General features: G+C 41.7%; 2 protein-coding genes across 3 annotated transcripts; both read right to left on the reverse strand.

Annotated features, from left to right (window-relative positions):
* Nucleotides 1-311: 311 nt before the first annotated feature.
* ttk (ttk protein kinase) lies at nucleotides 312-19,660 on the reverse strand. 2 transcript variants are annotated; one of them, XM_063198672.1, is made up of 27 exons: nucleotides 19,524-19,660; nucleotides 18,926-19,015; nucleotides 18,591-18,813; nucleotides 18,370-18,476; nucleotides 18,078-18,221; nucleotides 17,847-17,961; nucleotides 17,293-17,377; nucleotides 16,477-16,583; nucleotides 13,332-13,416; nucleotides 12,385-12,491; nucleotides 12,038-12,122; nucleotides 11,480-11,585; nucleotides 10,811-11,033; nucleotides 9,684-9,790; nucleotides 9,192-9,335; nucleotides 8,823-8,989; nucleotides 8,354-8,493; nucleotides 7,805-7,934; nucleotides 7,406-7,492; nucleotides 7,059-7,216; nucleotides 6,523-6,674; nucleotides 5,417-5,541; nucleotides 4,857-4,934; nucleotides 4,296-4,472; nucleotides 2,934-3,039; nucleotides 2,242-2,327; nucleotides 312-783 (listed from the first exon to the last, which is right to left on the reverse strand). In XM_063198672.1, the coding sequence occupies exons 2-27, from the start codon at nucleotides 19,011-19,013 to the stop codon at nucleotides 697-699; spliced, it is 3,219 nt and encodes a 1,072-aa protein (XP_063054742.1). In that variant the 5' UTR covers nucleotides 19,014-19,015; nucleotides 19,524-19,660; the 3' UTR covers nucleotides 312-696. The 2 variants fall into 2 exon arrangements, with proteins under 2 accessions (XP_063054742.1, XP_063054743.1); XM_063198673.1 differs by having other exon boundaries at nucleotides 19,610-19,628.
* Nucleotides 19,661-20,417: 757 nt separating this feature from the next.
* dctn3 (dynactin 3 (p22)) lies at nucleotides 20,418-24,133 on the reverse strand. Its single transcript, XM_063197994.1, has 7 exons — nucleotides 23,982-24,133; nucleotides 23,549-23,633; nucleotides 23,341-23,427; nucleotides 22,869-22,952; nucleotides 22,693-22,751; nucleotides 22,490-22,549; nucleotides 20,418-21,137 (listed from the first exon to the last, which is right to left on the reverse strand). Exons 1-7 carry the CDS (start codon nucleotides 24,081-24,083, stop codon nucleotides 21,051-21,053), a joined length of 564 nt encoding a protein of 187 aa, XP_063054064.1. The 5' UTR covers nucleotides 24,084-24,133; the 3' UTR covers nucleotides 20,418-21,050.
* Nucleotides 24,134-25,381: the final 1,248 nt, after the last annotated feature.

Consider the following 25,381-nt stretch of genomic DNA (forward strand, 5'->3'; position numbering starts at 1 on the left):
AGCAAAATGTTCAATAATCAATTGTGTCCGAGTGCACAGTGCAATTTTGGTTCTCATATCACGGGCGACCAACAACAGCTCCCAGAAGAACCACCAGTTCTTGGAAAGTGTCTCCGCAGGCACCCAGAAGGAGAACCCAGGAAGCCCATTCTTTGCGTAATCCTTCGATTTCCACTGTGGAAGAACACCCCCAAGGTTCTCTTCTAAGGAAGAGTTCCTCACAGAACTTTCGGATTGGCTGAGGAACCATGACATTTTTTTTCAGTGTAAAACATACTTAGGGCCTACAATGAATCAGATGAATCAAACCATTGTAGATCAAAAAGGAATTTATTCTTTCTTTTCAACAAACAAAACATAACATGTTTTACACATAACATAAAAAATGAGCCGGCGAAACTAAAAAAATATGGTATACTAAAAAGGTACACTAAATTAGTAGTGGCTTGTCCAAGTTGCAGTTGAAGGATGACATCTCAAAAAGGCGGAATTATTTTAAAAGCAGGTTGGTTGGAGAAGTTGTGACTGGAGTTTAGCACATTAGGGTGTCGCCCATCTAAAATCTATGTGAGAGGTTAGGCCTAGACACAGATAGCGTAAACAGATAACAGATAGATTGATATACACAATACGGATATTCAGGATTCCTGAGGTGGTTGGCAAAAGGTGGACAGACCCTGTTCTCTACCATTATCCTCAAATCTTCCAGGAGGTCTGACTGGACGTTTTGACACACTCAGCAACGTCCAACCTTTTCCCACTGTTGCACATTTTTGCCAAATTCTGTAAAGAAAGAAACAAACAGTTAAATCTGATGAACTGGAAGATACTAGACGTTTACTAATATTTTGATGACATTGTTATGGTCAAAAACAGGAAACATACAAAATAATCTTAACTAAGTCTAAACACTCCCTTTGTAGTAGAGTAGTGTATTATTTATTGATCCCGAGGAAAATCAAGGCGTCAAGTAGCATACGTATACATAAATACAGAAGAAGACACAAAGACACCACACACAACATTGCACATATATGCCTTCTTATGCCCAAAACAAGACATTCACTGCACTAATACTGCATCAATACTGCAGAATTTTGGAGTAATGCTGCCATCTTTAATATCTGCAAGCAGGTGTCTTAACACCAACCAACCGGTCAAATGCTGGTGAAATCTCTGTTTGGCCGGTAGAAATACCAACTTACTAGCCACTTTGATCCATTGGTGAGCACGTGTTTGGCCAGTAAGATTAGCATCTACTAGCCATTTTGGCTGGTGATGAAAAAAAAAAAAGTAAATTTAGAGCCTTGTCTGTCAGTGCTAATAAAATGGAGGAAACAGTCATGGCTTAGTGACCAGGGCTCTAAACTAACACCAGCCAACTGGCCAAAAGCTGGTGAAATTTCAGTTTGGCTGGTAGAAAAGACTAACTTACTAGCCACTTTGACCAATTAATGAGTGTGTGTTTGGCTATGATTAACATCTACTAGCCATTTCGGCTGGTGGTGAAAAAAGTTAATTTAGGGCCCTGTTAATGACTAATTCTGGGTGGGAGAGTTGGGTTTACTCGACACTGGCAATTTCAAAACCAACTCCACTATTTTGTGAGGGTGGGGCTCAGAGTGAGTGGGAGGCCAGAGCAGAGGGATGATTAAATTAGGGAAGTCTTACAGGAAGCCCTAAAGCAGGCCAAGTGTTAGGTGATGCATGTTTTCAACACAGCTTTTCACTACTAAATCTTTACTTTTCCCAAGATGGGAATTCACGTCTTAGACTGCCAAAATCTCATCTCTCACACCTTAGCACACAACTATTTTGATATAATCACATCAATATTGCAAGATGTATACAAAGCCCTTCTGTCTACAACAATGACAAAGTGATCGGGCAGCTGTTGCTTAAATGGTTAGGGAGTTGATCTTGCAATTGAATGGTTGCAGGTTTGAGTCCCGTATCATCATGTACCTTTGAGCAATGCACCCAATCCCAAAACATTGCTCCAGAGACTGTAACCAAGACCATGCAAACAACTGTGAGTGGCTTTGGATAAGAAACACTTACAGTTAGGTACGCAACTGCAATGTTATTTCGGGCAAGCCTCTCTGCATACCCCCCTAAAAAACGTCAATTCAAGTGTACTTTACTGTCAAAAATCTATGTAACACACACACACACGCACACACACACACACACACACACACACACACACACACACACACACACACACACAGTCCCACTTACACTGGCAGCCCTGGCGATGCTGTTGGGGGACTGCAGGGCAGCCAGCTCATTCAGGATCCTCTTCAGGTCCTCACTGCACGGCTTCTCTGCGGATGGGGATGGCACAAGGAGAAACATCAACTATGCACTCTTGTCCATGGCAATTTGCCTGTTGTTCACACATGAAAAACATCAAAAATGTGAAATGCATTCTACAGCAGGAGCGGGGAGTGGCCGCCTAAAGTGCAGGGGGGAATCCTGGTTTGTGTTCATAGTACGGCCCTTGGAGGACTTAATAAAATTTTAAATGGCCCCTCGAATGAAAACCCCTCGAACGTTAACCACCCCTGTAATCTACAGAATGAATGCACTCTACAGAATTGATGTGTGCTTGAGGCAGGACAGTTTTATAGAGAAAAATCGTATGTCCTTGTGCTGTGTTGACCTGTGGTCCCTGTCTTTATGTTGTTTTTATTAGCCTATTTGTTGTTTGTCCTGAATGGTTTTAAATACCAGTACCTGCTGCAAACCTAATTTCCCCTTGGGGACAAAATAAGAGACTGAACTTGAACTTGATGTGTAGCTATTGATGTTCTCGATTGTAAGTCGCTCTGGTTAAAAAGCGTCTGCCAAATGTAATGTAATGTAATGTAATGTAATAATGATGTTCAACCTAGCTATTTATGTTTGACCTAGGGAGGAAAGGGTCATACCAGGTTCAGGAGGAGTGGGAGGCTGTTGTGACCGGATCTGGAGGTAAGGATGCCCCAGGAGCTCGGCAATCGAGATCCTCTCCTTCGGGTTGCGCACCAGACACCTCTGCAATGCAATCAGTTCAACACACTCACTTTTAATAAAGCAGAAACTATATGTATGTATGTACAACAACTTCAACTTAGTGGAGAGGGATCAAACAAAGACTAGTGACACAGGAAGGGCATATACTGTATGTGGCATATTTCTAAACCCAAATATGCTGACTAAAAAAATCCATGACAGCTATGCCTTCATAATAAGACACTTCATATTTTTTGGTATTCATTGCACAATTAATAAGTTAATTACATTTTAGAATTATATAGTTTGGATTTACAATGAATCTCCAAGTTTACATGAAGCTCTTTCATTTAATTTTGAATAATGGGGATCAGAAAGCTTTAATAGGGATCAGACAGCTTTTCGTTTGAACAGAGGATGCATGTGCTGGGCCAGAGCCAAATGTGCTGGGTGTGTGTTGTTGCATCTTGCATCACTAAGTACCAACGAGCCTGCGTGAAACAACCAGATTTGTTTTTAAAGACGAATTAACATGATAGAGAGGAATAAAGTTATTCTGAACAAACGATTGAATAAAATAAAATAAAAATCACCCACTTTATTTTGAATAGTGTTTAATTCAGAATATTTTAACATTAGTTTCGAATTGTGGGCTGTTTACAGTTCCACTTCCAGATAAAAAAAAACTCATGAATTGGGGAATTCGTATCATTAGAATATTGTGATAAAATCACAATTTTCTTCAGCAAAATTTAGGCCACATCAAATCAGTTGAAATTTGGTACTATCTACATATCATGCAACGTTCAATACTTGGTTGTTACTCTCTCTGTCTTAATAACTGCCATGATGTGTTTAACATTGAAGTCAATGGCAGAAACAGTACATGGGAGTTTTTTGAAGCCCAGATAACCTTGATGCTTTGCCGTCAGCTGTTCTTGTTTGTTGACCTGGTGACCCACCCTTCACTCTTCAATATACCCTGTAGATTTCCATGCCACGTTTTGGTGTTAACTCACCAGTTTAATTCTAACTTACCAGAAATAAAACCCCATTCCTTTTCAATGGGGTTTCATTTCTGGTGATTTAGAATTAAACTGGTGAATTAGCGCCAAAACGTGGCATGGAAATCTACAGGGTATATTGAAGAGTGAAGTGTGGGTCACCAGGCCAACAAAACTGGGCCATGAATCTAATCTATAATACGTGACAGTTTAACATTATTGATGGAATTATGGAAATAAATCAACTTTTTCACACTATTCTAATAAAGTGGCCTGGAGCTGTACACTACTCACCTTAAGGACATCCAACAGATCTTTCTCAGAAATGTCCCGGAACTCAATCTCGTGCTTTGGATCGATGATGGCGTGCATCTTAGCCAGATGGTTGGTGATGCTCTGGAATGGGGTCTTCCCATACGTCATGCAATACAGGATGCAGCCCAGGGACCACACGTCACCTTTGGGACTGATCTGCAGATTAATGCACGTACACACCACACCACACACACACACAAACACACACAACACACACACACGGTTTAATCAAGGGTTACAAAACAACATTGCGATGAGTGCTCTAAAAAAACAAGTCAACACTCCACAACAACACTCCAAGTAACACGGACAGACTGCTCTGCTAAAAGATTGATGTGATTTCTGGTGTAGAGACACAAAAGCTCCCACACACTGTTCACACTGTTCACGACCAAAACGTTGCAAGTAAAACTCTGCAAATGTGAACAGTGTGTGGGAGCTTTTGTGTCTCTACGTTGGTGACCCAGTGGTTCCACTCCTACGCACTTGGCAAAAGGAGGTGTGCAAGAATTCAAAAAAATAGTGCGATTTCTGGTGTACCTTTGAAGTCCCCTCCTGCCCCGCTTTGGCCGAGGTGTCCCTGATGGCCTCTGGAGGCATGTAGTTCAGCGTGCCCACCTGAGAAGAAACACAAATGGGTTACGGTGTCAGACTTGTATCCCAAAGGTTGCCGGTTCGACTCCCGACCCTGAGCATGGTACCGTCGCGCCACACTGCTCCCTAGAGGCACCATTGAGGGCTGCCCCCTTGCACGGGTGAGGCATAGATGCAATTTCATTGTGTGCAGTGTTCACTTGCGTGCTGTGGAGTGCTGTGTCACAATGGCAATAGGAGTTGGAATTTCCCAATGGGCTTTTACTTCACTTTCACAATTGCTGAGGACAGGAACAAAACATATAATAACAGGTTTGATATTGGTATTGGTATAGCCAGGGCTTGTAGATGTTAAACTGTACACTTGCCATCAGTAAAAGTGGCTACTAGTAAGCTTTCATTCCTACCAGCCAAACTGAATTTTCACCAGCATTTGGCCAGTTGGCTGGTGTGTTTTTAGAGCCCTGGGTATAGCAGATAACATGGGCATGTGCACGCACACCTACCGGATTGTCTTTCATGATGCTCGTCGTGTCTGGTTGAATGCGATTCGCGATGCCAAAGTCGATGAGTTTCAACGAGGCGTTCACAATGACAAAGTTGGCTGGCTTCAGATCACTATGGACGATTCCTACAGATAACAGAAATTTACAGTAGCAAAAATGAATAAATGAATAATTTAAAAAAAAATCTGTTCAGAATCAGATACCCTACCCAAAACGACTACCACAGAATAATTACAGATCTTTCACTGACTAGAATTTTCTGGAGGGAAAAACAGTTGCAGACCCATCAGCAGTTGGTTATCATATTGTAAACATTGAGAGATTTGAACGGCACTCGCGACTTAAAAAAAACTAAAACGTCTAGTTTCTATTGTTATGCATGGTAGCTGTGCTAAAATCTGCAGTAGTAGCAATGTTTGGGGCAGCCATGGCCTAATGGTCAGGGAGGTGATCTTCGGATAAGAGGGTTGCGGGTTTGAATCCCACCCTTACCTCTCCTGACACCAGGTATGGCTGAAGTGCCATTGAGCAAGGCATCAAACCCCACACTGCTCCAGGAACTTGTACATAACTATAAATAACTGTAAGTGCAGTGTATGTTGAGCATCCCTGCACAACATAACTAACTCACCTCTAATCATGGGTACTACTAACCTGCAAAACATTTCATAGGTCCTCCACTGTTTTTCTGCTCTCAATCTGTTCTACATTACTTGTATACTGCAGTACTACTACTGACCCCACATTCTGTACTTGCTTGAATGTTCTCCTTCTAAGTCGATTTGGTCAAGTGTAATGTCATGTCATGTAATAGCCTGAAAGGCCAGACTAAATGTGAGATGAACAACCCACGTTTCAAACCGTATCTGTGCCTATTGGCCAACGCTTTGTTGTCACTCCCTCAAAACACAGTCTGCTTTGCATCCAAAGATTCAAAACAAATCAAAACAAATCTCCTGTGTTGGGATTGGTCCGCCAGTTTCAAGGCATTGGGACATTGGCCGAAGCTAGACCCACACGCAGGCAAAAATAATTTTGCCCGCTGGTGGGTGGGGCTAGTTTACTAGGCTAGTCATGTAATGTAATGTTATGGCATCTGAAATCACCATGCTTGTGGATGGTCTGCACTGCCTCCAGCATGTTCCCCCAGTAGAACTTCCTCTCCAGCGCGTTCACAGTCTTCCGCTTGCGCAACCAGGTGTTGAGGTCCAGATTCCCACACTCCATCACCATGTAGATATGGCTGCTAGTGATCTCACTGAAACCACAGAGGAGAAGAGAGAGGAACTGAAATCACTGAAAACGCGATCTCCCAGTACATTCAGACCCTGTCTAGTATAAATCCAACACAATAACATTTCAAAGCAAAATGTTGCAATCTGATCTTGAACATTTTTTTTTTGTCTTTATAGAACCAATGACAGAGCCACAGTGTAGTACGGGGGCGTAGCCTGAGGACACGGTGCGCATGGTCCGTCTGTATAATTCCCACCACTTGGCAGCCATTTTTTTTGCCCGAAAGGTGGGAGATGTGCAAACAAACGCCATATTGGCGTTTCGAATCAGCCCCCCATTGATTTCTATGGGAGTTTCTATGGAAGTGTTTGGTCTCATGCAGAACGTCTCTGGCAGCAGCACTTACTAGTCGTAGAGTTTGATGATCTGCTCGCTGTACTGCTGCAGGTGGTTGAGGTGCTCGATCTCGTTCTTGTAGCCCTCCACCGTCGGGGTGTCTGCCTCCTGCAGGTCCACATACTTAATGGCGTACAGCTGCTTCTTGTGATCCAACACCTGATACACCTGGAAGATAATCCAAAAACTATTTGGTCTTTGATTCGATCGTAGTTGGACAAACGCATGTATTTAAGAAACACACACAAGGGTGGATGCAATATTCATCACAACCCATTACCACTGGGTGATAAACTGAAAGGGCCAGTGAAACATTACACCACACAACATGAAGGAGGGCCAATCTTCAGCGCTTACCTTGCTGGATCCCCCGCTGCCGATCATCTTCAGAATGAAAAACTGCTGACCTTTTATGGTGATGGACTCATTGGAGAACACGGACCCCTGCAGACGGACAATGCACAATGAGATTCCAAGTTATTCACTATGACTAAGAAAATTGCACTTTTCATACGTGACAAGGGACATCTTCTCCACCATAATCATGTCTACCATTTTGAATTTCTAGAAATAAGCATTTTTAGCTGCAAAATGTACTGTACCAGTCATACCAGTAAATATAGTTTATTGTTTAGTAAATATTCATGAAAAGATCAAATTTGGCAATAGGCAACACAGTTTCAATGAGAAGCACAGTTGCAATACCTATTGTGGCCACCATCCTACACAGTGCACCTTTAAAAACAGTATTGTTACCTGGGGCGTCTGCTGAACAGTTGACACCCGGTTCTGAGGGGTTTGAGGGAGAGGGGTATGGCTGGGCTGGCTGCTCTGTAGCGTTGTGGGCACCACTTGTGGTCTTTGTTTCATGACAGGTGTTACGAAGCTACAACACAAAATTGTTAAGAGAAGACAGTGTCAGAAAGCACAGCAAAATTTTGCCTTGAAATGTTGCAACAAGTGTTTTTGCCCGCAATGCCACTTTGTTACTTCCGCACAACAAACACACACACACATACCAAGACACATTTTGATAAGGTAGGTACATTTGAACCCCCTTAACTGATTTAAGTGAATTACCAGTGACATTACTTTAGCATGATCCCAGGAGTATAAACCAACAGCTTTTGTCCTAGTGATAGTGCTGGGGCCTATACTACAAAGCTGGTTCAGGGGTAAATTATCTAATAGAAGAACCTGGAAGAGCCTCTTCTATGAGACAATTTACCTCTTAACTTAACCTGGCTTACTTCTAAACCAGCTTTGTAGTATAGGCCGCAGGTTGAGTCAGAGCTGCATACATACCTGTTGGGGGGCAGGTCCTTGTAGTTGGGGGTCTGGCAGGAGATGCCCGTGCCGAGTCTGGTGGGAATGTGAGAGGAGGGTGGGGGCAGCGGATCCACCAGTCGAGGGGTACGCAGCGGGGGCATAGGGGGCTTCTTGTCCTGTAGCGGTCCGGAGGAGAGGTCAGCATATCCAGAGGGTGGGGGGGACAGGAAACGAGTGGGAGAGAGATGGAGGAGGATCGGGAAATAACCCCGGCCCCTGTAGCAGTCCAGTTCCCAGCTGACAAAGCCACGGCCCACAAGTACAACACTAATAAAATAATAATACTGAAAACAATAACAACACTGTTTTAATAACAATCGGTATCATCATCATTATCGTCATTGTTATTATGGTTGTTGTGAATAATTACCGCTACTATTACCGGTATTATGATTGATGTGATTATAGTTTTTATGACAGTGACTGTTGTTGTTGTTGTTGTTACCTCTGGAGAAACATATCTAGGGATTCGAGCAGGGAGTTTCCACTCCGAGGAGGGTCTCTCCATGAGGGGTTTCTGGGGGGCCTGGCTGGCGGGCGGCTGGGGTGCATTCGCCTCCTTCCTCTCCGGCCAATCCCTCTGAAGCGCTGACAAGGTTGGGGCTGCTGGCTCTGCAGTCCAATTAGTACAGACAGAGAAAAGTGTTCATTTGTGTGTACAGATAATGATAGAACAGAATGAGTGTTACTGTCAATAATCATATTTACATGTACAATGTATACTATACACATTCACAATGAGATTGAGATAGAATGATGATGGTGAAAGACATCAAAAGCACCAAAAATACCAGAATCAGAATCTTGCACAAACCTGCAATGTTCTCCTTATCCTCAGCAGAGGTAAGCCGTGTTTTCCCTGCCTTCAAATTCTGCAGGGCCAGTTCTAATGTTTCGATGGGTTTGGCCTTCAACCCAAGAGCTTTCTGTAGTATTAAAGTGCTTTTCCTCTTGTTTCCTAAAAGGAGAAAATGTACAAAAGTAGTTTCATATTTTGTAAGAGGGGTAGCTATTACCCTGTTGATTATCTATGAATAGAAATAAAACAAAAGACATGCCCAGTAAAAACCCTAATTCAGAGGGTTATACTATTCTTAAGAAAACGAGGCCTGCAGGCTATTCTATTAGATGATTTACCTCTCAACTTAAACTGGTTTACTCCTGAACCAGCAGTAGGTTGCACCAGCTGATCGTAAGTTAGAACGCAAGTTAGGGCGTAAAGTCCATCTTAACTCTCATGCTGTACGCAGCTAGCTTCAAAATAAATGTGTTCTTAGTATAGGCCCCAGGAGGAAGCATGGCATACCTTGCGAGAGCTCAAACTGAGCATGGGCAATATGGACGAATGCAAAATCTCTGCTGTTGGATCTGGCCACAATGAAGTTGTCCTGTGCTTCATCAGGATCCTCAATGCTGTGGAAGAAAAAAACAATAGCCAATGCTTCAATTCTGATTAAAAAAAGAATCAGTGACATCACAACCTGCAATTCATTTTAGAGATGCACCGGATCCTGCCGGATACCGGATCCACTGCTTAAGATCCTGCCGGATCCGGAACCGGATCCTACGAAGGGTTGAAACACATAGCCTACTCGCTAGGGATGGCACAAACCGCACCGAAAACCGAAACCGTACAATTCACACACATACCGAACCGAACCGTGCAATCCATCACAAACCGCAATTCATGTATTTCCCAGAAAAATATGTAAAACAGAGATTCTAGGAGTATCTTATCCAGTCTCTCTGATTAAAACATTAGCGTATAAGACCAAATCAGAGGATGGCACAATTAAAATCATACCATTTTCACATTATAAGCCTATACAAACCATATGTAGGATATTTAGTGATAAGTCCGATTCTATTAGCCAGTGCACCATTTATCATGAACTAAAAAAAAAGAACCGTGGAGAACCGAAAACCGTGACCTTGACACCGTGATATGAACCGAACCGTGAATTTTGTGAACCGTACCACCCCTACTACTCGCACACGTGGGCCATTTTTATCACGTTGGCTCAAACTATTTTGACTGAAAAGCCTCGGCTACCGGATCCTGGATCCTGGAACCGGATCCGGATCCTGTGAAAAACCCTATTATCCTGCCGGATCCGGAACCGGATCTTGGATCCGGTGCATCTCTAATTCATATACACACTCACAATATGGAGTCAATAAAGATTCTCATTCATCCAGATCATATTCGTCAAAAAGAATTACGAGCAACTGGATGCCACTCCATAAAGAAGTCTACTTGTCAGCAACTAAATTGAACTTTAATAGATGCATTGCGTATATGCCTGCTGTTGAATCAAGTGTCAGGTTTTTCTTTTGTTTCAGACATGAAAAGGAAACCGAAACAACAAAAGAAAAACCTAAGACTGAACTGAAATGAACTTTGGTTGACCAATTTCAAACACCGTCGCTCACCCCTTCAGCTCTGCGAAGCGGACCAGCATCCTGGCGTAGCTCTCGTTCTTGCTGTGTTTGCTGAGGGGCAGCTTGGCGAACACTCTGGAGTAGCACTGGAGCAGCCGTGTGAGCAGGGCCGAGTCAGAGCGTGGGTCCCCCATCCTCTCCAGCCCCAACAGGTACGTCCAGCACGACTCGGGCGAGTTGGAGCCAATCACCAGGTTCATCCTCTCCGTCGTGTCTGAAGAGATAAGAGTCATCAAAGATTTAAGGAGGAGACATTGGCTACGTTTACATGACACTTTTAATTTCGAATTAATGACTCAGAATTAAATAAATAGTTTTGTCAAGTTTACTTTGATCTTTCAATTAATTCCGAATTGTGACATGTTTACATGACGTTTTCAAAGCAAAATTAATCTTTATTCAGAATTAAAGTGAGGTAATTCGGAATTAAAAGAGTCATGTAAATGTAGCAATTAACGAGTGGGCACAAGCCCATTGGACAACAGAAAATAGATCCAGAAAGATATGTGAACTATTTTAATTGTATGGTACTTTCCCAAGTTTGTACTCTTAAATAAAGCTCATGCACACTCATTGGTATATTGGTTAAAGTATTTTCGTTGACTGTTTTTCAAAGACACTTGTTAGCAAAAATACCAGGTCTGTATAGTATGGATTTACCTTCTGGTGGGCTGGTGCTTTTCTTGTCTGCTCGGTGAAGCAGTGTGGTGGTAGATTCTGCAGCGATATCTTCCCATGGACGAGACTCTGGACTAACAGCCACAGGCTGGAAACAAGAGAGTGCAAGTGTTAGCAGAGCACTTGCCAATTTAAAGGGACACTGTGCAGGAAATGGTCAAAAAAGGTACTGCAACTATGCTGCTCATTGAAACTGTGCTGCCTATTGCCAAATTTGATCTTTACATGGAAGTTTACTTAGTAATAAACAAATATTTTCTAGTATGGTCCAATACAGTCATTTTTGCAGCTAAAAATGGCTATTTTTGGAAATTCAAAATGGCGGACCATGGAGAAGATCCCCCTTTTCATGTATGAAAAGTGCAATTTTTCCAGTCATAATGAATACTTAGAATTTGATGGTGGTGGTCAGTATTCATGAAAAAGGTAACATAAGTGAAGCATGAATTCTGGATATAAATAACTAAAAATCTCACAGTGTCCCTTTAACGAGAATGTCACAAAAGGCACGTCTTTGTAGAAATGTTTAGAAAGACTAACCTTGAGGCTCAACTCGCCCTCCCAGCTGCTCTTCTTGCTCTCCGAGAAGGCCAACGCAGTGTTCACCCGTGACCCGGACGTCTGCCTAGAAGTCATGACACAGCCACACAGAAGATTAACAGATGCTGTGTTCAAAAAAACCTTTGTGGTAGTATGAATAATTTGGTCACATGACTGTAAATTAATCTGCCTCATTAGGTACTGTGGCACAACCTGTTAAACAATATGTAATGTACTAGTGTAGTCTTTACATAACATTTCAATTTGTGAATCCAAGGACCTGTGACACAGAACAACAAAATGCCACCCTATATATTGCTGTGGTGTATGTGTGAAGAAAAAAATACCTGCTCATAATTCCATTGGGATGAGGCATCTCACTCTTATTTGTGTGTTTCAAATCGTCACTGTCATCCTCTGGGATAGAGAAAGGAAGAAGAGCAACTCTCCCAGGCTGGAGGAAAAAGAAAACTTAATATTATAACCATCACCACTGGGGGGCATTCCAAAAACAGGATAAGTGATAAACCTGGCCAAGTCAATCCACAGGAAGTGGTAATATATGCTGCCGTGCAAAACAAGAACGCAGTAACTCAAAATGGTCGAAAAAAAATGTATATCGGAAATGGGTTTTAAACTACCTCATTTGTCTTGTGTCAAAAAATGGTGGTCCAACACCGTCCCGTTTTGGACAAAACTCATTTTGAAAGTGCAAAAATGACCCAAAAAAAATTACTGCGGTGTTGGATTAAAGGTTACGTCGTGCAAAACAAAAACGCAGTAAGTCGGTGAGTTACTGCTGCACTTTCCAATGGGAATGGTTTGGGGGTAGACAGTAATACTAGCTAAGAACACAGTAACTCCTGCACTAACTCCATTTTGTGGCAGTAATACCAGCCAAGAACCCAGTAACTCTGTTTTTTGTGGCAAAAAGACACATTAATGTTGTTTTTTCTGTTTTTTTTTGTGTGCATTAAATTTCTATCCTAAAAAAGCATTACCAGGAAGTGTCATCACCACTTTACCGACAACACAGTTGACGCGCCATATAGGAAACTTTGAAGCCTTTTTTCTCAGTTAGCAGTTTTCAGAGTTACTGTGTTCTTGTTTTGTAGGGCAGTATAGCCTGTATGGGTCATTCAGTTAAGAAAATGAGGCATCCAGGCTCTTCTATTAGATGATTTACCACTACCACAGGGTTAACTTAACCTGTTTTACTACTGAACCAGGTTCTCGGAATACTCCCCTGGTTTACCACATGAGACTGAGGACATAAGAAGCACAACACTGTTACCATAGCAGCAGAGGGCCTCTTGTGATGTGAACTGGACCTCCAAAAGGCTATCTGCTCTTCATTTGAAGAGGCTCGTGGTTCCGTCCTAAAAAGTGAAGGCAGAGTAAATGAATTAGCCTATTTGATGGAAAAGTTTGTTAGTTTATTTGATGGAAAAGATCACTTTTGCACGCAGATTGAGAATAGGGAGGTTTGGGGAGCTGTGGGCGGAGTGGGAGGGTCGAGGATGATGCGGGGTGAATGATGTTGTGTGGTATATTCTTTTCTTTTTTTTTTTTCTTTCTTTGTGTTTGTTTTTTTCTCACTGTTCAATATATATATATATATATATATATATACAGTGCCCTCCATAATTATTGGCACCCCTGGTTGAGATGTGTTAAAAGCCTTAAAATAAATTCAGTGTTTATTGCAGAAGAATACTGTCACACTGAAAATTTTAGGAAAATGTAGCCTTCAACTCAAATGAATTGTAGGAAAATAAAAAAAATCCCTGACTAAAAAATAATTATTTTTCATTAAATCACCTGTTCCACAATTATTGGCACCCTTAACAATTCCCAGGAAATAAATATAATTGAAGCATTTCTGTCATTTCTACAGTAGTTTACAAAGTTTACCAGAGTATGTAGGAACATTTAATTAGTAATTCATCACTTCCTGTTTCCCTGGGGTATAACTATGACGTGACACCGAGGCCATTTCTCTTATCCACTCTTAAACATGGGAAAGACAAAGGAACACAGCATACAAGTGAGGCAGATGTGCGTCGACCTTCACAGGTCAGGCAGAGGCTACAAGAAGATTGCCACTCAACTGCAGCTGCCCATATCTACTGTGAGAGGAATAATTAAGAAGTTCAAAACAACTGGAACAGTGGTAAACAAGCCTGGACGAGGACCCAAGTTTATTTTGCCACCACGCACAGTGAGGAGGATGGTAAGAGAAATCAAAATATCTCCAAAGCTCACTGTTACAGAATTACAACAAATGGTAGGATCCTGGGGTCACAAAGTCTCCAAATCAACCATCAGGCGCTGTCTACACGCCAACAAGCTGTTTGGGAGGCATGCACGGAGAAAACCTTTCCTCACTCACAGTCATAAACGCAAACGTCTGGAGTTCGCCCAGCGGTATTGGGGCTTCAACTGGGACCGTGTGCTTTGGTCAGATGAGACCAAGATTGAGCTTTTTGGCAACAAACACTCTAAGTGGGTCTGGCGTGCCACGAAAGATGCGCATGCTGAAAAGCACCTCATACCCACTGTGAAGTATGGGGGTGGGTCAGTGATGCTGTGGGGCTGTTTCGCTTCCAAAGGCCCTGGGAAGCTTGTTAGGGTGCATGGCATCATGAATGCTTTGAAATACCAGGACATTTTAAATCAAAATCTGTTGCCCTCTGCCAAAAAGCTGAAGATGGGTCGTCACTGGGTCTTTCAGCAAGACAATGACCCTAAACATATGGCCAAATCTACACAGAAATGGTTAACCAGACACAAAATCAAGCTCCTCCCATGGCCATCTCAGTCCCCAGACCTCAACCCCATTGAGAACCTGTGGGGTGAGCTGAAGAGGAGAGTACAGAGGAGAGGACCCAGGTCTCTGGATGATTTAGAGAGATTCTGCAAAGAGGAATGGCTGAAGATCCCTCTTTCTGTCTTTTCCCATCTTGTGAAACATTATAGGAGAAGATTAGGTGCTGTTTTGTTGGCAAAAGGGGGTTGTACAAAATATTAACAACAGGGGTGCTAATAATTGTGACACACATTATTTGATGTCAAATAATTATTTCTTTATGTGGGATTTTTTCCCCACTGAATAAATGCACTTGTATTGAAGGTTGGATTTTTCTCTTTTTTTCCATTAAGGTCCCATATTATTTAGAGAAAAATAATAATAATTGGAAGCTAAAAAACACATCTCAACCAGGGGTGCCAATAATAATGGAGGGCACTGTATATATATATATATATATATATATTTTTTAAACAATGTGTCTTGGTCCGGACCATTACCGAGCCGTTAATGATTTTGAGCTACACTGTTCCAATTCTGAAGGATGTGGATTCTCCCCAATCTTAAACTCAGAAAAACTAGTGCCATTCAAGTCAAATAGAGTTTGAGAACTTGCGAGAACTTTCTATTTGAAAACTTCACTGCCAGAAATATCCAACACCAATCTGGTCATATTGGACTAATTGGTTGATTAACTCTGAAACTACTGATTTCCATTCAATTCTAGTTCACCTTGTTGCTTCTGTTATGAATGCAGATTTATGCACGATTACATCACAAATGATTTTATTTTATTTTCTTATGAAATAACTGTTAGTGAACCTTCCTAATTACCTCGTGTGGCACAACCTGTACAGAAGGCCCATCAATGCTGTCTTCAATAATGCAGTATATTATCTTAGCAATCTAGGAAAACATTAGCCAGCCATGCCCTCTTAGTGACGCAACGCCTAATGCCGTGTCCAGACCAAGAGCGAACCACGCTGCCTGGTAGCGTGGGTAGCAGAAGAAGTTTCACCTTGAATTCGCTGTATTCGCTCCAGGCGCAGTATTTACATGTTTGATTTAGCTAATCACATAACGGTTCTGGCTTGACAGGCTGGGACATTCGTTGATATGAACATTCCAATTGGTTTTCACCGAACCGCGCCTTAGCCATTTTCGCCTACGATTAGCTTGAGTTTAATCGTTAAAATTCGGTCTGGTCGCTAAGGAATCTTCGCCCCTGACGAATTCGCTTTGGTAGCACTGGTCGCGTGCCCTCCATAGAGAAATAATGATTTCCGTCGCGCCATTCACTCCGTTTGCTCTTGGTCTGTACACGGCATTAGTCAGGCCAAGAGCAATGCAATATCGTTTCTGATCTCCCAAAAAACAGGGAACTCCACCCACTTTGTCAGGAACCAATCAACCAGTAGAAAATCAAGGGAGGCGGGTCAACAATGCTGTTTGGGAAACGTTAACTGTTATGCTCTAGGTCAAAAGAAGTCTCGAAGAGATTTGAAAGTCGATGATAATCAGGCTAGGTAAATATGGCAGGGAAAAACAAAGTATGGCCCTACAAAAACTATTACTGTGTTACTTTTTGCCCAGATTTGAACAGAACAGAATTAAACAGAAAAGAACGTACCTGCATATATTTCCATTGAGGTGAGGCATCTCACTCTTATTCAAGTGTTTCATATCATCTCTATCGTCCTCAGGGGAAGCGAGAGGAATAAGTGGGACTCTACCAGGCTGGAGGAAAATGAAAGGTTATTTAGAATGATTATTAGCTGGGATCATCAAGTTATTTTTAACTGCCCATCTCAGTGTCATGGGGAATAGAGCTTTCAGTCGCCCTGTTCCCCAGCTCTGGAATGCACTTCCCCCTGACATCCGCAATATTGACTCATCATTACCCCAGTTCAAATGCAGACTAAAAACTCATTTGTTTCAGTTAGCCTATTCTTTATGACTTTCTAACTCTGTTTTGTTTAATTTTTTGTTCACAACCTGTTTATGTGTCTTGTTTTATTATTGCTTCTCTCTACAGTGCCCTTGAGTTTTTTGAAAGGTGCTTTTAAAGTGATACTGTCCCACATTCGGAAATAAGCACATATTAAACCTCCCCTTGAGTTAAATGATTGGGTTTTACCTTTCTCCTGTACTTTCAACCGTTCTCTGAGTATGGCAGTGCAAATTTGACCTCCAAGCTAGCAGTTAACATTGAGTCCTATGAGACCAGCTGGCGGCTAACTGGTCTCATAGGACTCCATGTTAACTGCTAGCTTGGAGGTAAAATTTGCACTGCCATACTCAGAGAACGGTTGAAAGTACAGGAGAAAGGTAAAACTCAATCATTTAACTCAAGGGGAGGTATAATATGAGCTTATTTCCAAAAATGGGACAGTATCACTTTAAATAAAATGTGCTGTTGTTGTTATAAAAATCACTGCAGTGTTACCATAGCGGCAGAGGGCCTCTTGTGATGTGAACTGGACCTCCAAAATGGTATCTGCTCTTCATTTGAAGTGGTTCTTGATTCAGTCCTGAAAAGGTGAAGGCAGTGAATGCATTACAATTCATCCTGGGAGGCCCGCCAACGCCACAGTTAAAAACACAAATCTGGCTGTGACACAGAAGGCCCTTCATTTGAACAGGGCATTACTACAGTGGCTGGTGGCTACAGTGTTTACAGTCACACTGAAAGGTCAACTGGCATTAACTTTTTGAACACATAACTGCCAGATGTCCCAGGCCAATCGAGCCACATACAACTACTTGCTTTAAACCCCAATCAGAGTTTGATAAAGCTTGTTATGCTATGAATATAATCAATTTATGCTAACATATGCTCCCAAATCAAAAACTTGGTGAAAGTAGGAAAGCCCCACAAATAAAACAAACAGCCATGGAGCAGCAGAGTTTGTGTTATTACAAGCTGTGATGTGATTTGACAAGCACAAGAATGGTGTGATACAAAACGAAAACAACCAGAAAGAGCACACATCCTCTTACCCTGAGGACATAATGCTTAACGGTGGCGACTCCCCATATTGGTCTGACTTGTGAATCCCCCTGCTCAAGTCTGAGCCAGCTCTGAAAGCCTCCAGCCCATTTCCACCAGTCAATGCTGTAAAAAGAAAACAGAGAACAGGGGTGCACTGTTGAGATTTGTGGGGAGAAGCTTACATGTTCTTTAGGCTTAACTCCTTTAGGGTCGAAACCATGGCGTTAAGGTTAACTTACCTGCAATGTTCTCTTTGTCGCCGTGGAGTGACAGAGGATTTCTGCCAGCCTTTAGGTTCTGCATTGCAGCTTGCAGCAGTTCTGTCGGCTTTGCATCCATTTCATAAGCTCTCTGGAGAATCTGTGCGCTTTTCTGCACATTACCTGAAGAAACACAAGCATACAACATAAACATTTGGCTGAATGTCCACAGAATATTAGTAATTACACCATTAGACACATAGTTAGTAATGATGCGCTACTAGACACATGTAAGCCAAGACCTGTCAGAATAAACCCATTATGTGTTTACCTTGATTCAGTTCAAATTGGGCGTAGGCTATGTGGACAAATGCAAAGTCTTGGCAGTGGGAGATTGCCACATTGAAGTTATCGGGAGCCTCCCTGACATCTTGGATCCTACATGGTAAAGGACATGACACAATATGGATGTGTCATAAAGAATAATAATGATGAACAATTATGAATTGAAACTCATTATGATAACCATCATGGAATTAACTTTCAACTTACGCTTTCAGCTCTGCAAATCTGACCAACATACGTGCATAGCTTTGGTTTTGACAGTATTTCCCCATAGGCATGTGGCAAAACACTTGAGAGTAGCAATCCATTAACTTGTTCAGCAGAATACGGTCCGCATGTGGATTTCCTTTCTTCTCCAGATTTGTGAGATAGGTGAGGCAGGAGTCTGGTGAGTTTGATGTGATGAGTTTGTTGATGTTGTCTGTGTCATCTGGAAGTGATGCATTTAATGATTAAGCTTATTGCACGTTGTAAACAAAAAAAACCCACAAATGTCATCTTTAAGTTTTGGTAGATCATAAAAAATAATTTGCTGCATTTACCATCATTGATGTTTCTTTGAATATTCTGCAGCTTCTGACAGAGCAGAGCAAACTGCATCCCTCTATCAGTGTGCTCCTCCTCCTCCATTCCTGTAATAAAACGTCAGTTCTACAGTTGATGTCGGAGTAGAGCAGTGACTATATTATCCACATAGGTTAGTGCAAAAACAGTCACACAATGTTACAACAAAATGTTGCAGTATTGAGTTAATATCTCAACGTCAATGAGATCATCATACATTTCACCACTGCAGGCCACTGTGCACTAACGTCACCAAAAAGCTTTCCAACATGCTAGCCATTATGCTAGCATATCGAACAACATCCTTATGAAACCTTTACACATAGTTTCCACCGAGCCATTTCGTCTTTGACAACAAAGGGTAAAATAAAAGCACGAATTGCGTTGTCACGAGTGATGGCTCCAAACTAGAACTGCATTTCGACAGTTTCGGTAGAGATAGGCTAACCAGCCCCCCTTTATGTAGCTTAGCCAATAAGCTAAACTGTCGTCAAAAACTCAAATACTTTCGCGTAGTTATGCTTGAAGGTATCATCAGCAAAGTTGTGAATGTAAACATAGCATCGCCGATCTTACCTGATTGTGGGGATCTGGTTGTGGTTTTAAAACGTACAATAATCCTTCAGTTTAGAGTTAAAAGTGGGATGAAAATCTATGTTTACCATGCAACACTTTCAAATTCACCACTTCCACCGATGTCGAAACCTCATTGGCTAATTCGTATCTCTCAGCTTTGACTAAACTCCGCCTCGTTTTGGATGACGTATGCCGATACTGCTATGTGGGTCTCTTGTGGACCAGTCTGTCCCCTACATTTTTTTTCTCCGGCAGGACATACGTATTTTCTGCTCTCGGTCTTCTTTTGATTGAATTGAGCTCGTTCGAGATTAATGCAAATATAGAGGAGCACTGGTCCTCAAACATTGTCAAAGTGCATTGTGCCTATCCAGTCTGATTGACAGATGAGTGATCTCATTCACTGGACTTAATGACAAAAAACCCCGAAAAGTATTGTTGTGCACATTGACAGACAGAAATAGTCCTATAAAAGCTGGATTGATGGTATTTTTATTTAGTTTTTATTTTTTCCCTCCCTGACTATTACCTGTGTGTGTTATGTGACTTGGGATGTCCTTAGGGGCATTATGTGTGTATTTATGTAAGCTACTTGACACCTGAATTTCTCACCGGGGATCAATAACGTTACTCTACTCTGCTGAAAAGAGAGTGAAACAAGTCAATGAAAGTTGGCTCCCAGTACTGGCTACTGCCATAGCTTGAACTAGTTATTGGGACAGTCACTGTCAGATAGGGTGGTAAGGTTGATCGAATAATCAAGATAAGTAGTGCATGGTTTGTTTGTGGTTTGTGGCTGCCCCACTGTATGGGTTAGGCTGTTAGGCATAAATGCAATTTCATTCTGTATTTTCATTGTACCTTTAAACTTGCAAGGAAGCACATGGGACAAAATCATTTTAATCTTTTATTCATTGGCATTTGACTACACCAGAAAGAAGTTAAGCTGGAGGCGAAGGCATTCATCAAGGACATAAGGACATTTTTGCAGTTAAACAGGGAATTTGCTCCAAAAAAAGACAAAGTGCTTTTGAGCAAATCTAAGAAATCCATGTTGAGCCTCTCTGTGTGGAATGTTCAAGAGGAAATATACTTGTTAACGTGGCATCCCCACCAAAACACACACACACACACACACACACACACACACACACACACACACACACACACACACACACACACACACACACACACACACACACACACACACACACACACACACACACACACACACACACCTGGTGCCTTTCCTCCTTTTGAACATCTCATCTACTCCCAATCAAAGCACAATTAAAACAGTGGAAATGAACAAGAGTAAGCGAGTAAACGTAAGTACATTTCCTTCAAGAGCACAAAAGAAGAGTTCAGCCTGTTCTTAGACACAAACGCATAGTGTTTGCTTAGTATAAAAGGTCCATTACAAAACTATAGAGCATTAACTATAGGGTGCAACAGACCAAATTAAGTTAAATGTGAAACTACTTGAATGCATCTTTAAATACAACATGGTTACGGAGCACTCGGGTTCTACTCGATTTTCGGCCCTGGTTTGGGTCCTTCCAGTTTCCTGAGGGTCTCGTCCCACTGGGCAAACTGTTTGGAGAGAAGGAACATCTGTGCCAGGGGTTAAGGACTGCTATTGCATCACCACTTTGGCTACATAAATTCTACAACAGAAAGAACAAGAACTAAATATACTGTATATTTATTGTGCTCAATAATAACTCCTCTATAACCAAGTCCATTGTCCAAATGAAAATGCCCTTTTAAAAAAAGTTTCATTACTGTAGTCTCCCAAGAACAAATAGAAGAATGCATACTGTAAATGATGCAGCGCTCTTGTGATGTGCATATTGCATCATGTTAGTCAAGGGCAAAGAACCGTATAGGAGAGAAAGATATCTCAAACTCTGCCCAGCCAATGCAAATGAGTGTGCTCTAATTCAGTCTCCTAAGGTTGCGTTGTACCTCCTTATTCTCTTTTTGTGGTGTTTGCACAAGAAGTGCACTATCGCCCTCTGCAGCGCTAAGGGAACTCTCCTAACCGAAGGTCTCCTAAAGGGGCGTTCACCCAACATCACATGGATACCGGAAAAGAATGAGCATGAAGTATCTTTCTCTCCTATGCGATTCTTTGGTCAAGGGCCTTAAGAATGGTTAGTCATCACTCACACGTCCTTGTTGGGTGACATTTTTAACATAAGAGTGGGGGCATTGGTTTGTTATCCCCCAGTAGGTAAAAGAAACAGTTATTCATGTTGGCCCTTTTCTGAAAAAAAAGTATGATTTCCAACTTGTTCAAAGCAGCCCCTATGCCTTTAGGGCACATTCTCTACAATACTGTGCTGTGTAGTGAATATATCTTGTGTTTATGTGCTCCTCACAAGACTCCTTCATTCTGAGCACAGTGGGATGGAATCTTTTTAACCCGTTAAGACACACAGCTATACATTTGCTATTACCAGAATGGCAATGATCAAGTCATAGTGCATCACTAAAGGCCCTGTGTCTGGTCGTAGTAGTGTAGTACCATTGTAATTAACTTTTCAATGACTATAACAATGTGCCAGAGGAGGTACAGCGAGTTGCACTTCTGTTTTACTGTCAAGGGTCGTGAGGAAGGACCCCTGTTTGTGCTAAAATTGGCAATTGAAAGGTGGAGTATGTAGGACAGTGGCCACAGTAGGCATTACAACAATGCAGCTTATTGAAACTATGCTGTCCATTCCCAAATGTGATCTTTTCATGAATATTTAATAGGTAATAAAGTAATATTTACAAGTCTGACTAAAGCACAGTAAGTTCTGCAGCCAAAGAACCTACTGACAATCAACCTACTGACAGCATTTGTATGTGTACATTTGTATTTTTCCAAGAGCGACAGGAAATAAAAAATGTATTGCACAAATCGACCGGAAGCAAACCATTTGCTGTTAAAATAATAACTAAACAGTCAGAAAGGATACCATCTTGTTGTACTCCTCAAACAGCCGCTTCACCTCCGCAGACACTTCCTCATTCTGGTCCTGAGAGAGAGAGAGAGAGAGAGAGAGAGATTTATGTTAGACTGTCTTATCACGCAGACCAATACCACAGCAATAAATCCTACATCAGTGCAGTTAGTATTAAAGTGACCAAGGATATGTCAAGATATGTGAATGATACTCACCTGTTGTTTAATGTGGATTTGTGACAGTCGCTGTAGTTTTGTGGTGAGTTCAGGAACATCTTCAATTTGGAAAAGAAAACAAGCAACCAAACATCGAAAATTAGAGCAGTGGACTCATCACTTTCACGCATCATGCATACCAGCTAAGCAGTTTGTTGAAGCTGCCGATATCTTACCTTTGATGTGGTTGCTGTCCATGTAAGGTTGAAGATTGTGTACCTGCTCAAGCATGGATGCTTGGGACCGCAAGAAATCCTCCTCTGTGGTGCAAACAGAGGAAAAGATTGTTATGGTCAACCAAGAAGTAATGCTTTCATTTTAACTGCTGTTTCTGAACAATGTGGCAGGTAAACTTGCATCTTATGTTTTGCATTCTTAACCTTCCAGATGCAAAATCTGATGGAAATATTTTATAAGTTGTTTATATATGTCCTTGGGGTGTCCCATCCATTTAAAAAAAAAAAAACAACAAACCCTTAATTTACTGACATCCAGAAGTTTTTTTTAAAAGCTCATGGAAATGTTTTGCAGGTTGAAGCTCCATGCTATGTTCCAAACACTGCACAGTGCATCATCACTATGCAGCAATCACAGTGCATCATCACGGTACAGCATGATGACTGAACCAGGTTATGTATTGTAGCATACCTGCTAAAATGAACTCCAGTTTCATAGCATCTGGCACAGCAATGTAATCAGTAAACTGGGGGTCCAAATACTTCACCAGATCTTCAACTGGAAAAAAGAAGAATTGGGAAATATTAACGACAAGTTACAGATGCATCTAGAGGCAATTATAGCAGATATTCTATGTATTATATATTATATATCCAGTCTGATTAGGGCTAGTACTTACTTTTCTTGTGAAGAATCTTGACACGCTCCCTCTTGTTCGCAGTGTTCGCCAGGGCAGCATTTACTTTCACCATTGAATCCACACACTAAATGAAAGAAATGTAACATTGTACATTGGACTAGTTCTTGTTCATGATGCATGCTGCAATGACAACAAACACCACATCAGAAAGATGCCACACCCGGCAGAGAATGACAGCATTTTCTTTCGAGGAATGCTAGTCTGACTATTCTAGCGATGTACAAGACTAGATTAACCAGTATACCAAAAGGAAACAAATGTCTGCAGTTTGTTTACGGCTGTAATCGCCTAATGCACATAATATGATTTTAATTTGAACCAGCTAGCATCAGGTAGCTAACATAGATGAGCCAGTCATTTTGACAGCTAGGGACGTAAAATACGAATTCACATAACTGGTCTACATTCCTACCTTGACTTGTTTGTTCTGTTTACATCCTCTTTCGCCGTAAACACGTTTTTCGAGTGTCTGCAAGCGCGCATCAAGATCTGAGATGTTATTTTCACCCTCCATCTTCTTCAGCTAACGCTAGCTGTTTGGGCTAGGTTTGACGGCAGGAAATTACGTAGGCCACCTGTAGCAACCCAATGTAAGTAGGCTGCCGGATGTGAGTGCCCGGATATCCGCCCGAGTATTTGCATGCATTTGCATTCATTTCCACCATCAGGAATGCTTTGCGGTACCACAGCTACCCTATGTGAGTCGCGCTGTGTCGCCTGACTGTCCCTTCTATAATATGATTGTAGCCTACCGTAACAAATATCCGCCGCAAATATCCACCACACCACCACGGGTCATCTGGTGTTGTGTGACCGTTTTAGGATCTTTTTTCCATATCCAATACTTGCACATTAAGAGTGACAATTCCATGGATGTTTAAACGATATGTGCGAATGCAGTCATTTTGAATTTAGGGTGACCAAACCATGCAATGTCATGAAGAACGTGCATCACATTATTTAAACAGCTCTTGTAAACAGTTATCCTGAGTGTCCTTGTCTTTTTGGAGATCGGAGGCTTGATGAGCAAAGAGATGGGAGAGAAATAAGTTGTGCGCGCGCACACACCTCTGCACAATATCCACCGGACACGAAGTTACTGGCTCCAATATTTCAGCGTCCCGTTTGATTCTGTACTGACACTTTTAAGTTTACGTAGCACAATCAAATGAATAGGCTATGTCTAAATTATAGGCTCTAGTCTCCAATGTGCCTAGTTTCACGTGTTGTTGGCATCACCAAATAATCTGCACAATATGCGGCATAACTTTTCGAGTGCTAGGCCTACATTTAGACCGGGTAAAGTATCGAGCATGGTCTGTCCCTTCAATAATATTAAGAGTGTCTCGTAACGCCGCAAATATCCTCCACCACGAAGGTCCTCTGATGTTGTGACCGTTTTAGGATATTTTCATATAATACAGAAATAAGAGCGTGCGCGCGCGCCTCTGACTTTATCTAGACACGGAGGGAGAATGGCTCCAATATTTATATTCAGCGCCCAGTTTCATTCTGCACTGACACTTTTAAATGTACATGGCACAATCAAATGAGTAGGCTATGTCTAAATGTACTAGGCAGGCTCTAGTCACCAATCTGGCTTTGTTGTTTCGGCATCACCAATAATAATGGCACAATATGCTATGCGACATGGTTTCGCGTGTTGTTTTTGCACCACCAAATAATAACTACACAATGTAATAATAACATAATAATAATAACATAATGTAAGGAGTAAAACTCAGAAACTTCCCGAGTGCTAGCTACATTTAGACTGGGTAAACTCGTGACTTTAATGCCTTCCGAAACGGG

Source organism: Engraulis encrasicolus, chromosome 5, assembly GCF_034702125.1.
Source record: "Engraulis encrasicolus isolate BLACKSEA-1 chromosome 5, IST_EnEncr_1.0, whole genome shotgun sequence".
Lineage (NCBI taxonomy): Eukaryota > Metazoa > Chordata > Actinopteri > Clupeiformes > Engraulidae > Engraulis > Engraulis encrasicolus.

Excerpts from the sequence above, each read along its gene's own strand:
- dctn3 (XM_063197994.1), bottom strand. The coding sequence starts at position 24,083 with ATGGAGGGTGAAAATAACATCTCAGATCTTGATGCGCGCTTGCAGACA. Across the intron at positions 22,953-23,340 it reads ACTGGAGTTCATTTTAGCAG|AGGAGGATTTCTTGCGGTCC; the intron begins GTATGCTACAAT and ends TTTGCACCACAG. Across the intron at positions 21,138-22,489 it reads TTGAGGAGTACAACAAGATG|ATGTTCCTTCTCTCCAAACA; the intron begins GTATCCTTTCTG and ends CCCCTGGCACAG.
- ttk (XM_063198672.1), bottom strand. The coding sequence starts at position 19,013 with ATGGAGGAGGAGGAGCACACTGATAGAGGGATGCAGTTTGCTCTGCTC. Across the intron at positions 7,935-8,353 it reads AAGGACCTGCCCCCCAACAG|CTTCGTAACACCTGTCATGA; the intron begins GTATGTATGCAG and ends TTTGTGTTGTAG. Across the intron at positions 4,473-4,856 it reads GGCAGGAGGGGACTTCAAAG|ATCAGTCCCAAAGGTGACGT; the intron begins GTACACCAGAAA and ends ATTAATCTGCAG.